Below are 14,718 nucleotides of genomic sequence, written 5' to 3'. Positions count from 1 at the left end.
CTGCGGAGCCGCTATTCCCCATGGTCCTTTCAGGAACCCCAGCATCCACTACGGACTCCGAGAAATAGAATTATCGGTAAGTAAATTCTTATTTTTCTCATAAATAAGACATTCATACATTTTTATTTTTATTTATTTAACATCTTCACTTTAAGTATTTTTTTTTAATTGACAGTCTTTCATAGCATTATAAGCTGCTTTTACTTGTAATAGGCTTTTTATACACTGCCAGCAGACTTAATCTTTTAATACCTCCAAGATAATGTTTCCATTAACGGATAGTAATGCTTTTTGCAGCTCATCTTTTAATATACTTTAGTTAGTTTATACAAAATAAGAAATAGGTATCTATAGATAACTGGAATATAGTTGCAGTCCAAATATGCAGACCATGGTGCTGAAATAGATGAAAATAAGCAATTACAAAGTGCACTTCCTTCCCATAAACATTGCAGTGGTCACCCGTTTCCCAGGAGACCCGGCTAACCACTACAATTATTATAATAATAATAATAAGAAGAAGAAGAAGAAGACAAGTAACGGATGTTTTCGGAGGTGATTCTTTTAATTGGGTAGAACATGATGGAGGACCTTAGATTGCATCAGATAATTCCCATTTATATCTGCCCATTGGTATGAGGCTACAGTAATACCCATTTCAGACAGAAACTGAAATTACCGGGTGAAGCAATTCCACCAGGTAATTTCATGAAACACACTGATACTCTTTCTGTGTGAAAAGGTCGACCCGGGTTGAAATTCCCGGGACTTCCACCCTGGAATTTACCAGGGTTGGAGACCCGGGAATGTTGACCCTTTCACACAGATAAAATACCCGTGTTGATCTGCAAATTACCGGTTTGAAATTCTCAACCCAGTAATTTGCTTGTCTGTGTGAAAGGGAGGTTCAGGCAGATCCCGGAAAAACCACTCGGCCTTAAAATGCTGGTTAATTGCCGGGACTTTCAGACTTTTCTGCCTGAACGTGGTATAATTCAGTTTGCGCATAGTATACTCTAGTGATGAGCAGGTTCGGTTTCTCGGAATCCGAACCCCCCCGAACTTCACCCTTTTGACACGGGTCCGAGGCATACTCGGATTCTCCCGTATGGCTCGGTTAACCCGAGCGCGCCCGAACGTCATCATCCCGCTGTCGGATTCTCGCGAGATTCGGATTCTATATAAGCAGCCGCGCGTCGCCGCCATTTTCACTTGTGCATTGGAAATGTTAGGGACAGGACGTGGCTGGCGTCCTCTCCGTTTATTGTTGAACTTGATTGTGCTTTATTGCTTAATTGTGGGGAGGACTGGGGAGCAGCTGTATAATTTAGGAGGAGTACAGTGCAGAGGTTTGCTGATCAGTGACCACCAGTTTTATCCGTTCTCTGCCTGAAAAAAACGCTCCTTATCTGTGCTCAGTGTGCTGCATATATCTGTGCTCACACTGCTTAATTGTGGGGACTGGGGAGCAGCTGTATTATATAGCAGGAGTACAGTGCAGAGTTTTGCTGACAGTGACCACCAGTATACGTTGTATATCTGTGCTCAGTGTGCTGCTTTATTGTGGGGACTGGGGACCACCAGTATAATATTATATAGGAGGAGTACAGTGCAGAGTTTTGCTGACCAGTGACCACCAGTATACGTTGTCTGCCTGAAAAACACTCCATATCTGTGCTGCATTGTAAACAGTATATGGTAGGAGTACAGTGCATAATTTTGCTGACCACCAGTATATAATATATAGGAGTACGGTACAGAAGGCCACTGCTGTACCTACCTCTGTGTCGTCAAGTATACTATCCATCCATACCTGTGGTGCATTTCAGTTTTGCACAGTTTGCTGACCACCAGTATATAATATATAGCATTACGGTACAGTAGGCCACTGCTGTACCTACCTCTGTGTCATCAAGTATACTATCCATCCATACCTGTGGTGCATTTCAGTTGTGCGCAGTATATATAGTAGTAGGCCATTGCTATTGATACTGGCATATAATTCCACACATTAAAAAATGGAGAACAAAAATGTGGAGGTTAAAATAGGGAAAGATCAAGATCCACTTCCACCTCGTGCTGAAGCTGCTGCCAATAGTCATGGCCGAGATGATGAAATGCCATCAACGTCTGCCAAGGCCGATGCCCAATGTCATAGTAGAGAGCATGTAAAATCCAAAAAACAAAAGTTCAGTAAAATGACCCAAAAATCAAAATTGAAAGCGTCTGATGAGAAGCGTAAACTTGCCAATATGCCATTTACGACACGGAGTGGCAAGGAACGGCTGAGGCCCTGGCCTATGTTCATGGCTAGTGGTTCAGATTCACATGAGGATGGAAGCACTCATCCTCTCGCTAGAAAAATGAAAAGACTTAAGCTGGCAAAAGCACAGCAAAGAACTGTGCGTTCTTCTAAATCACAAATCCCCAAGGAGAGTCCAATTGTGTCGGTTGCGATGCCTGACCTTCCCAACACTGGACGGGAAGAGCTTGCGCCTTCCACTATTTGCACGCCCCCTGCAAGTGCTGGAAGGAGCACCCGCAGTCCAGTTCCTGATAGTCAAATTGAAGATGTCACTGTTGAAGTACACCAGGATGAGGATATGGGTGTTGCTGGGGAGGAAATTGACAAGGAGGATTCTGATGGTGAGGTGGTTTGTTTAAGTCAGGCACCCGGGGAGACACCTGTTGTCCGTGGGACGAATATGGCCATTGACATGCCTGGTCAAAATACAAAAAAAAAAATCATCTCTTCGGTGTGGAATTATTTCAACACATATGCGGACAACAGGTGTCAAGCCGTGTGTTGCCTTTGTCAAGCTGTAATAAGTAGGGGTAAGGACGTTAACCACCTAGGAACATCCTCCCTTATACGTCACCTGACCCGCATTCATCAGAAGTCAGTAACGAGTTCAAAAACTTTGGGTGACAGCGGAAGGAGTCCACTGACAACTAAATCCCTTCCTCTTGTAACCAAGCTCCTGCAAACCACACCACCAACTCCCTCAGTGTCAATTTCCTTCTTACACAGGAAAGCCAATAGTCCTGCAGGCCATGTCACTGGCAAGTCTGACGAGTCCTCTCCTGCCTGGGATTCCTCCGATGCATCCTTGAGTGTAACGCTTACTGCTGCTGGCGCTGCTGTTGTTGCAGCTGGGAGTCGATCGTCATCCCAGAGGGGAAGTCAGAAGACCACTTGTACTACTTCCAGTAAGCAATTGACTGTCCAACAGTCCTTTGCGAGGAAGATGAAATATCACAGCAGTCATCCTGCTGCAAAGCAGATAACAGGCCTTGGCAGCCTGGGCGGTGAGAAACGTGGTTCCTGTATCCACCGTTAATTCAGAGGCAACCAGAGACTTGATTGAGGTACTGTGTACCCGGTACCAAATAGCATCTAGGTTCCATTTCTCTAGGCAGGCGATACTGAAAATGTACACAGACCTCAGAAAAAGAGTCACCAGTGTCCTAAAAAATGCAGTTGTACCCAATGTCCACTTAACCACGGACGTGTGGACAAGTGGAGCAGAGCAGACTCAGGACTATATGACTGTGACAGCCCACTGGGTAGATGTATTGCCTCCCGCAGCAAGAACAGCAGTGGCGGCACCAGTAGCAGCATCTCGCAAGCGCCAACTCGTTCCTAGGCAGGCTACGCTTTGTATCACCGCTTTCCATAAGAGACACACAGCTGGCAACCTCTTACGGAAACTGAGGAACATCATCGCAGAATGGCTTACCCCAATTGGACTCTCCTGGAGATTTGTGACATCGGACAACGCCACCAATATTGTGATTGCATTACATCTGGGCAAATTCCAGCACGTCCCATGTTTTGCACATACATTGAATTTGGTGGTGCAGAATTATTTAAAAAACGACAGGGGCGTGCAAGAGATGCTGTCGGTGGCTCGAAGAATTGCGGGCCACTTTCGGCATTCAGCCACCGCGTGCCGAAGACTGGAGCACCACCAAACATTCATGAACCTGCCCTGCCATCATCTGAAGGAAGAGGTGGTAACGAGGTGGAATTCAACCCTCTATATGCTTCAGAGGATGGAGGAGCAGCAAAAGGCCATTCAAGCCTATACATCTGCCCACGATATAGGCAAAGGAGGGGGAATGCACCTGACTCGAGCGCAGTGGAGAATGATTTCAACGTTGTGCAAGGTTCTGCAACCCTTTGAACTTGCCACACGTGAAGTCAGTTCAGACATTGCCAGCCTGAGTCAGGTCATTCCCCTCATCAGGCTTTTGCAGAAGAAGCTGGAGACATTGAAGGAGGAGCTAAAACAGAGCGATTCCGCTAGGCATGTGGGACTTGTGGATGGAGCCCTTAATTCGCTTAACCAGGATTCACGGGTGGTCAATCTGTTGAAATCAGAGCACTACATTTTGGCCACCGTGCTCGATCCTAGATTTAAAACCTACGTTGTATCTCTCTTTCCGGCAGACACACGTCTGCAGAGGTTCAAAGACCTGCTGGTGAGAAAATTGTCAAGTCAAGCGGAACGTGACCCGTCAACATCTCCTCTTTCACATTCTCCCGCAACTGGGGGTGCGAGGAAAAGGCTAAGAATTCCGAGCCCACCCGCTGGCGGTGATGCAGGGCAGTCTGGAGCGAGTGCTGACATCTGGTCCGGACTGAAGGACCTGCCAACGATTACTGACATGTCGTCTACTGTCACTGCATATGATTCTCTCACCATTGAAAGAATGGTGGAGGATTATATAAGTGACCGCATCCAAGTAGGCACGTCAGACAGTCCGTACGTATACTGGCAGGAAAAAGAGGCAATTTGGAGGCCCTTGCACAAACTGGCTTTATTCTACCTAAGATGCCCTCCCTCCAGTGTGTACTCCGAAAGAGTATTTAGTGCAGCCGCTCACCTTGTCAGCAATCGGCGTACGAGGTTACTTCCAGAAAATGTGGAGAAGATGTTCATCAAAATGAATTATAATCAATTCCTCCGTGGAGACATTCACCAGCAGCAATTGCTTCCAGAAAGTACACAGGGACCTGAGATGGTGGTTTCCAGTGGGGACGAATTAATAATCTGTGAGGAGGGGGATGTACACAGTGAAAGGGGTGAGTAATCGGAGGATGATGATGAGGTGGACATCTTGCCTCTGTAGAGCCAGTTTGTGCAAGGAGAGATTGATTGCTTCTTTTTTTGGTGGGGGCCCAAACCACCCAGTCATTTCAGTCACAGTCGTGTGGTAGACCCTGTCGCTGAAATGATGGGTTCGTTGAAGTGTGCATGTCCTGTTTATACAACATAAGGGTGGGTGGGAGGGCCCATGGACAATTCCATCTTGCACCTCTTTTTTCTTTCATTTTTCTTTGCATCATGTGCTGTTTGGGGACAATTTTTTTGAAGTGCCATCCTGCCTGACACTGCAGTGCCTTTCCTAGATGGGCCAGGTGTTTGTGTCGGCCACTTGTGTCGCTTAGCTTAGTCACACAGCTACCTCATTGCGCCTCTTTTTTTCTTTGCATCATGTGCTGTTTGGGGACTATTTTTTTAATCTGCCATCCTGTCTGACACTGTAGTGCCACTCCTAGATGGGCCAGGTGTTTGTGTCGGCCACTTGGGTCGCTTAGCTTAGTCACACAGCGACCTTGGTGCGCCTCTTTTTTTCTTTGCATCATGTGCTGTTTGGGGACTATTTTTTTGAATTACCATCCTGCCTGACACTGCAGTGCCACTCCTAGATGGGCCAGGTGTTTGTGTCGGCCACTTTTGTCGCTTAGCTTAGCCATCCAGCGACCTCGGTGCAAATTTTAGGACTAAAAATAATATTGTGAGGTGTTCAGAATTTACTGAAAATGAGTGTAAATTATGGTTATTGAGGTTAATAATACTATGGGATCAAAATGACCCCCCAAATTCTATGATTTAAGCTGTTTTTGAGTTTTTTTTGTAAAAAAAACACCCAAATCTGGCAAAAAAATTTCAGGGAGGTTTTGGCAAAACGCGTCCGAATCCAAAACACGGCCGCGGAACCGAATCCAAAACACAAAACCCGAAAAATGTCCGGTGCACATCACTAGTATACCCCTCCCCACACTGGTATTAGAAATAGAAACATTTCTATTCTTGCATGTATCACCCGCAGTATGTATATTTCAAATTGTGCCTGATTCTGAGTCCTCTGCATCTGCAGGCACTTTTAAATTCAGCCATGGCAGCCTGCTTGCTAACTAATGCTAATGCGTGTATCAGCCAGTCTTTGCCCGGAATCTGTCTGCTTTCATGGGATAGATGGGCTGCCCACAGATTTTCTGTCTGCAGCCATTCATTGAGACTTACACCCACCTCTTGCTGGGTGCAAAAGATTAATCAGAAACTATCCCAGTACGGATGGTGTAATGGTTAGCATTACTGCCTCACAGCACTGAGGTCATGGGTTCAATTCCCACCATGGTCCTAACTGTGCGGAGTTTGTATATTCTCCCCGTACTTGCGTGAGTTTCCTCCGGGTACTCCGGTTTCCTCCCACAATCCAAGAATATACTGGTAGGTTAATTGGCTCTGAACAAAATTAACCCTAGCGTGAATGTGTGTGCGTGTACCTGTGGTAGGGAGTATAGATTGTAAGCTCCACTGGGGCAGGGACTGATGTGAATGGGCAAAAATATTCTCTGTAAAGCGCTGCGGAATATGTGTGCGCTATATAAGTTACTGGTAATAGTAATAACTCCATCCGCACGCACCCAGTGAACAATGAAGTTGGTCTTGACACCCACGAGATGGATTTGTTCCACGCGTCCACATGGTAACCTCCCGGAAATGTCCATTTTAAGCAAAGAGATCTGTCAACAAAAGGATCAATCCATTCAGACTCTTGTTCTTTGTCCGCGTGCCTATGCATGTTACATCACAAATGCTGTTTACTAATTTCCGCGAGATCCATCTGCATTTGGACAGTCCGAATCAGGCCCATTGTGTTCCACTGTGTTTATATGTACCACCCCGGGTTTGGCGGGTATGTCTAAGAGGATAGGAGAGTTATCATAGGTGTTGGGTGATTATGTGACAGACCTTTCTCCTTGAAATGTTGTTACCCGTACCTTGTTTGTACTACCTTGCTCAGAGACGTAGGATAGATTGATACGAAATAGGAGTGAGTCAGCAATTCCAACAGGATGCCTTTTTATTGAGCTGCAGTGAACTCTGGATTAAGGATGATGATTTGTTAATCACAAGAATAAGGTATAAAAAGAAGATAAAGAGATGACAATTGACTAAAGTTCACATCACATTTGTGTTTTGCATTCTTGAATAATCCAATCACGGATATTTGTGTATTACAAGAATAATAAGTAATGAAAGATACAGTTTCCCAGTTGCTAATTTCCTAGCTTTCCCTAATTACATTGATATTATCTTCACTGGTAAATAACGTTGGAGCTCTCTTAATCCTGAAATTCCACAGATTTGGAATGGCACATGTGAACACACAAAATCCTGAATTAGCAAGAATGTCCCTTTACCTTAGTCTTATTCAAAGAGGATGTAGCTAGCAAAGGTATTTTAGGGTGTCTCAACAAATACAACTTAGTTATAAGGATTCCTTGGGCAAATAAACGGAGTCCTTTCCAGATAAAGTAACTCTTTCACTTGCATAAATGACTCCGGACCTCATTCAGCATCTTTAGCAATTTTGCTAAGATTGCAAAACTGCTAATGACGAAAATCGCATGGTGGGGGCCGACCAGCACAGGGCACAGCTTTCAGTAGGCCTGGCAGCGTCCGGTCTACGGCTGTGACTTCTCGCCCGACTTTCTGCTTCCGGTAGCAGCCCACTGCCTCTGCAGCGCTGCTCTCACCACCCATCGTGACCATGCGGTTTGCATCCATTACTCAGCTCCCGCTCCTCACGCAGCGTGTCCAGCACCTCCAACCGCTTCCATTTGACGCCTCCTCCTTCCCACAAGGCTCTTCTGCTCCTAGACTGCCATGTCCAATCCTCACTTAGCATCTTAGCCATGTGATCGGACTAGGGTCCGTCCTTAACCCCTGCTGTACTAGCACTTCACCACCTCCCCTGCTGCAGACACAAAGTTAGCTTTTAAAGGGGCACACACACCACTTTCCGGGGTGCCACATAGTTTAACTAAACAAAATAAAGTTCTGTGAATCCCCTTCTATCACAGACACAGGGAGGTACAATATTTACTAGTATTGATCAAAAGTTAAAATGTGGGAGTCCATGCCAAGCAATCACCAATTAGATTTTCTCTGTCTATAGTAAGTAAGAAAATTAACTGAAATGTCATTAATGGTTTAAATTACACCTCTTTAATAAATGTTTGCCAATAGCCTTCATTATCTGGTTTGAACAATAGTAGTCCTATGCATAGGTGTTTATGTACCAATATCTATATTGTATTCCATTTTTAATTGTTCTGGTCACATACTGTGGCAGCTCTGATTCAAAAACCCACTTTTATAAACGTTCATTCCAACAATGTCCATAGGCTGCTAGAATTTAATGACTGACATCAGTGTGTGATTAAAGGAATGCCAACTCCTGGCGCCTTTGTATAATCCTGGTCCTAGGACAATGTGCTCCTGCGGTGAGTCAGCATGCTGCCTCATTTTAAACCCATCAAAAGGCTTGTACACACGTTGTTTAACATTTCTACAGTTCAGGTTCCAGTGAGCATTAAATGAATCCATTCTCTGTTTATTTTCAGAATCACAGCGTTATGCAGTTTTCTGCATGTTAAAACTGGGGCAAGAAATATATGACACTGACATGGTCATTGTGGACAAAACTATGACTGATATATGTTTTGATAAAGCCATTATATTGTAAGTACCTACAGTAACCACTGCTAATCTCTATTTGCATGCGTGTTGCCTTTCACTGCTTTCCTGCTGAAAAAAGGCTTTGCACCTTCAGATGACTTTTAGTGTGACTGTGTCCAGCTCCAAGTAACCAATCAGACGTGTTCTTTCAGCCATGTGTGTATAATGTTGGTGGTTCCGCAATGTATTTATAGTTGGGAGCATTGCTTTTCAGTTATATCATCAGGCCAATTTGCTTTTTCAGCTGTATGTCTATTTCACCATTGGCAGCTATTTTCAAGTTATGCATTTATATGATTGGAGCAATACCTTTCAGTTATGTCCTTGCATATCCAGACATGGTTGTATTTGTCATCCTGGAATAAAGGCACAAAGTTGTTCCCTGGGTACGGGGTGGACTATCTATCACAGGACAACAAATGTATGTGTAAGAAGAGACTGGAAATGGTAGTTACCTCATCGCTTTTATATTTTAACCAAATGTCCATTAGACTAGTACTGTATTTAATGAATAATGAAATGCTACACCCATATATTAAAAGAAAACTAAATATCGCCCCCCCCCCCCCCCCCTTTCCATATATAGTGTAAATACATATAATAATAATAATAATAATAATAATACTACAATACCTTGGCAGTCTCTTCCACTGTTATCTAATCAGTGATAGCCTGTTTATAAATGGGGATGTGAATAAATACACATGAATTTCTGTCTTTTATTGTATTATGTTTAAGTACTTTTTATGCTTACCTTTCATGTTTCTTCAGGAGCTGCGTTATTAATATGCTCTTAATTAGATACACTATTGAGTAATCCATCCGCTTTTTATAGCCGTTAATGTAAAGTACATATCTTTTTATTGTGAAATATTAATTTACAACACAGCAGATGTTTGCTTGTTTTTGCAGCGCTGAAGCAAGGCCAGACTTTCAATTAAAGCTGGAGGTATATAGCTGCAGCATGGAGGAATTGTCTATAACAAACACTCCCAAGAAACTTGCGCGGAAGCTTAGAAACTCAATTGGGAAATCTGCAGGGAAGAAATTTAATTCAGAACCTGAAGAATCTGAGCCAGAAGCTTTTTTGTTCTCCAATCCTCACATGCCGTGAGTTATTCTATCAACTAATATTACTATTAATATATATGCAGCTACTTTATCATTGTAGCTGTTTACAACCAATGTATGGAAAACTGTAAAGAAATAAATCTTTACAATAGATGTTTTAATTAGTTTGAGAGGGGATTTTGTCAACATTATTTTATTTATTTGTAGCTGCTACATACAAATATAATTAGAACTGAGTTTGTTTCAGCAAAATGTACCATGTTATTACCGTTACCCTTTTATTTATAAAGCACCAGTGTACACTCTGTTGGCTTTTTCCCTTACAGACACACACAGTTGATTTTTCAGTGTAATGCTTTTGTTTTTTTTCTTATTTTTTGTTTTTAATTGCCTGTGGTAATACATGGCTGTATAAAGTCAGTTTGTCATTGCTGTATCTGTAGACTTGTAAGGGACTTGACCTTTGCCCTCTCCACAGAGAATCAGTTGCAGCATTATAAATCAGTACTTTAACGCATTATACACTTTTTGAAAAATTCAACAGATGTCGGATAATGTCTGTGGACATACAGTATTACATATTATAGTAATAAACCCTTTTTAATTTCAGTTTTATCAGAAACAACCAAAGGTTTTAATTAAAATAGATTTGTTGGTGGATTAAGTGTGTTATGAGCAAGTGATTATGGCGGGCAGATAGTTGCCCTGCTCATTTCAGATGCTCCTGTATGAGCAATTGACAGATTGGGTGCGCTGAGGTTTTTTTTCTCTTGTTCAAGAGCAGTACCTTTGCTTACAGTTGTCATATTTAATTACGTGTTTATGGAGAAAAGAAAAGTGAATACTCGTGTTTTACTTGACTACAGGGCATTGCAGACGCTGGAATGTGAGTAATGCTTGCAGTCTCCTATGTAACAGGTGATTTGCACAAATAGTAGATTCAGATATTCCCAGTTGAAAATGAAGTTGTTAAAAATGGTTTTTATTCTTCCTGTGGAATATTTGCGCCATTTGACTTGTTTTACAGTGATTTTACCAACTTTTAGGTATGCGTTTCATGGAATCTACTATGTATAGATTATTTAACAGTAAAATTTTTATAAGACTCATTTAATGTTGTTTTTCTTTTGTTTTTTGTTTTTTACCTTTGTTAACTATCACAGAGTGACCCAATAAAGCTGATCACGTTCTTATCTGAAAATGTCTGTTTTTGTCCCCTTTCAGGGCGGCAAAATACAACCTTCTGGCTCATATTACATTCACTCTGGACAATGTGGAGGGCAGCTGCAGCACACATACCCTTACAGTCACTGGGCATGGTAAGTGCAGATGCGTTATCTGTAACAATGCTGTAAAGGAGAGCAACGTTGCTTAAAATCAATAGCTCCAATGAGAGAGTGTACGACAACAATGAAATTGGGTAAACTTCAATATACACGGCAAAATAATTCTTAAATATTGAATACGGGACACTGAAAGCAGAAATAGCAGTGACTGGTAATCTCGCTAATGTGGATTCTAGCCTAGGTTACATACTGTACTTATTTCTCCAGCACAGCCCAAGTATCACTTCTACGGTAAATTCTCTCTCATGTGACAGCTATACAGAGGTTGCAATGTTTATTATGGGCAGTTAAATGGAAGGCTTAAGCTCTGTGTGTCTGTTACTTGAAACACCATAAACAGGCTAACAATAAAACAAGACATAACCTTGTAATTAACGCAGAATAAATGTGATTGAGTAAGGGGATAAGTACTTTATATTAGCTTTCCTTGATTATATAAATTAGTTTATTAATACGTTCACAACCAGACTACTTTTAATTTAAATAAGTCCTGTTGATTTCAGCACAATCTCTGAGAAATAATGTAACCTGTCACTAAAACTAACGGTAGACAAGATTATTATTTTTTTTTATGTGTAGTGGCCACTCTAAATGCTATGTCAAAGCTTTAGCTAATGCCTGCAAATGGGAAAGGGAGGAGGGAAGGGTGTCATTACTGGCTCCTAAGCACCAAAGTTCTAGGTAAGGATACAGAAAAAGGTAATAAATAATACCCAAAGGTATTCGGGCGCTATGAGGCGAGGTGCTCCGCTAAGCAGCAGCCAGTGTTTAGAAGGGAAGTCACTCCCAATATATTACACTAAAAAAGGAGGGGGTGGAGGCTGTGCTTCAAGAGGAAAGAACAAGATCATTCACTAAATGTGTAAAATTTGAAGACAATTTATTAAAAAATATTCTCATTAAAAAACAACGATATTCTGTGCCGTAATATTATGCCATATGCATACATAAAAGGATAGAATTTTACCCAAGGTGTTGGTTCAGGACATATATTATATGCATTCAATAGGATCCGTTCCAGGTATTGCCCTTAAATGATGTAAATGTCCAGTTATAATCCACTATGAAAAAGCTGCAAGGCTTATGCAGCGAAACGCGTCAGACATTCACCCTTTGGAGCAGGACAATCTCTTATTGGATCCGAAACCAGCCCTCATCATCTTCCAGCTATCCAGAGGAGTACTAGAGAGGCACCATCCAATCACCGCACTGCATGAGGTACTCATCATTTATGGGACATTCTATTTTCTCTAACGTCCTTGAGGATGCTGGGACTCCGTAAGGACCATGGTGAATAGACGGGCTCCACAGGAGATAGGGCACTTTAAGAAAGCTTTGGACTCTGGGTGTGCACTGGTTCCTCCCTCTATGCCCCTCCTCCAGACCTCAGTTTTACACTGTGCCCAGAGCAGGATGGGTGCACTGCAGAGAGCTCTCCTGAGATCTCTGCCTAAGAGCATTTTTGTTTGGATTTTTTTCTCTACTTTTTCACAGGGAACACTGCTGGCAACAGGCTCCCTGCATCGAGGGACTGAGGAGAGAGGGGCAGACCTTCTTGTCTAAGATAGGCTCTGCTTCCTCGGCTACTGGACACTATTAGCTCCATAGGGGGAGAACACAGGTTCTTACTGGGCGTCCACCCCCAGAGCCGCGCCGCCGTTCTCCTCACAGAGCCAGAAGAACCGAAGTCAGAAGACGTCAGGCGGCAGAAGCCTTCAGCTTCACTGAGGTAACGCACAGCACTGCAGCTGTGCGTCATTGCTCCCATACACCTCACATACTCCGGTCACTGTAAGGATGCAGGGCGCAGGGGGGGCGCCCTGGGCAGCAATATAACACCTCTATTATGGCAAAAGACAATATACATGTACAGGTGGGCACTGTACATGTATATAAAAGAGCCCCCGCCATATTTTAGTAAGTTTGAGCGGGACAGAAGCCCGCCGCCGAGGGGGCGGGGCTTCTCCCTCAGCACTCACCAGCGCCATTTTCTCTCCACAGCACCGCTGAGAGAAAGCTCCCCGGACTCTCCCCTGCTTACACACGGTGAAGGGGTGTTTAAAAGAGAGGGGGGGGGGGGCACATAATTGGCGGATAACATATTATACAGCGCTGCTGGGGAAAAACATTTTGTGTTGGTCTCCAGGATCATTGCAATGGAGTGTGTGTTGGCATACTCTCTCTCTGTCTCTCCAAAGGGCCTTGACAGGGATACTGTCTTCAGAAAGGGGTTCCCTGTGTGTGTGAAGTGTGTCGGTACGCGTGTGTCGACATGTTTGACGAGGAAGGCTCGCTTAATGTGGAGGAGGAGTGCTTGAATGTCATGTCGCCGTCGGCAACGCCGACACCGGAATGGGTGGATATGCTGAATGTCTTGAATGCAAATGTTAATCTATTGCATAAAAGGTTAAACAAGGCAGAAGCTAGGGATCAGTCAGGTAGCCACAGTCCATGCCTGTTCCTGTGGCGCCAGGCCCTTCGGGGTCTCAGAAGCGCACCATATCTCAGATCGATGACACAGATACTGACTCTAGTGTCGACTATGAAGATGCAAAATTACAGCCGAAGGTGGCAAAAGGTATTCGGTACATGATTATTGCCATTAAAGAGGTTTTGCATATTACTGAAGAACCCCCGGTCCCTGACACGAGGGTACACATGTATAAGGGGAAAAAGCCTGAAGTCACCTTTCCATCCTCATTTGAACTAAGTGAATTGTGCGAAAAGGCTTTGGAATCTCCGGATAGGAGACCACAGGTTCCCAAAAGGATTCTTATGGCGTATCCTTTTCTACAAACTGATAGGATACGCTGGGAATCTTCGCCTAAAGTAGACAAGGCGCTGACACGCTTGTCCAAAAAGGTGGCACTGCCTTCTCAGGATACGGCTTCCCTCAAGGAACCTGCTGACCGCAGGCAGGAAATTACCTTGAAGCACATTTACACTCATTCAGGTACTATTGCTAGACCGGCTATGGCGTCAGCCTGGGTTTGTAGTGCGGTTGTGGCATGGGCAGATTCCTTATCTACGGAGATTGACACCTTAGATAGGGATGCTATTCAAATGACCATATAGCATATCAGAGATGCTGCCTTGTATATGAGAGATGCTCAGAGAGACATTTGTTTATTAAGCTCCAGAATAAATGCTATGTCTATTTCTGCTAGGCGGCTCTTGTGGACCCGACAGTGGACGGGAGATGCCGATTCAAAGCGGCATATGGAGTCCTTGCCTTACAAAGGGGAGGAGTTGTTTGGAGACGGCCTCTCGGACCTTGTCTCTACGGCTACGGCTGGTAAGTCGAATTTCTTACCTTATGTCCCCCCGCAGCTTACATAAAGGCACCTCATTATCAGATGCAGTCCTTTCGTTCCAATAAACACAAAAAGGTACGAGGATCGTCCTTTGTTGCCAGAGGGAAAGGTAGGGGAAAGAAGCTGCACACAGCTAGTTCCCAAGAGCAAAAGTCCTCCCCTGCCTCT

The 14,718-nt window shown here is 43.6% G+C and overlaps 1 protein-coding gene across 1 annotated transcript in view; it reads left to right on the top strand.

Moving 5' to 3' along the window:
* RTKN2 (rhotekin 2) overlaps positions 1-14,718 on the top strand; it is a 414,584-nt gene that overhangs the window by 239,196 nt on the left and 160,670 nt on the right. Inside the window, exons 5-7 of the mRNA XM_063961816.1 lie at positions 8,705-8,822; positions 9,732-9,929; positions 11,115-11,209. Coding sequence (XP_063817886.1) covers positions 8,705-8,822; positions 9,732-9,929; positions 11,115-11,209 — 411 coding nt within the window. The remainder of the gene's footprint in view (positions 1-8,704; positions 8,823-9,731; positions 9,930-11,114; positions 11,210-14,718) is intronic.

Source organism: Pseudophryne corroboree, chromosome 3 (assembly GCF_028390025.1).
Source record: "Pseudophryne corroboree isolate aPseCor3 chromosome 3, aPseCor3.hap2, whole genome shotgun sequence".
Taxonomy (NCBI): domain Eukaryota; kingdom Metazoa; phylum Chordata; class Amphibia; order Anura; family Myobatrachidae; genus Pseudophryne; species Pseudophryne corroboree.
This window is presented reverse-complemented; position numbering and strand designations above follow the sequence as displayed.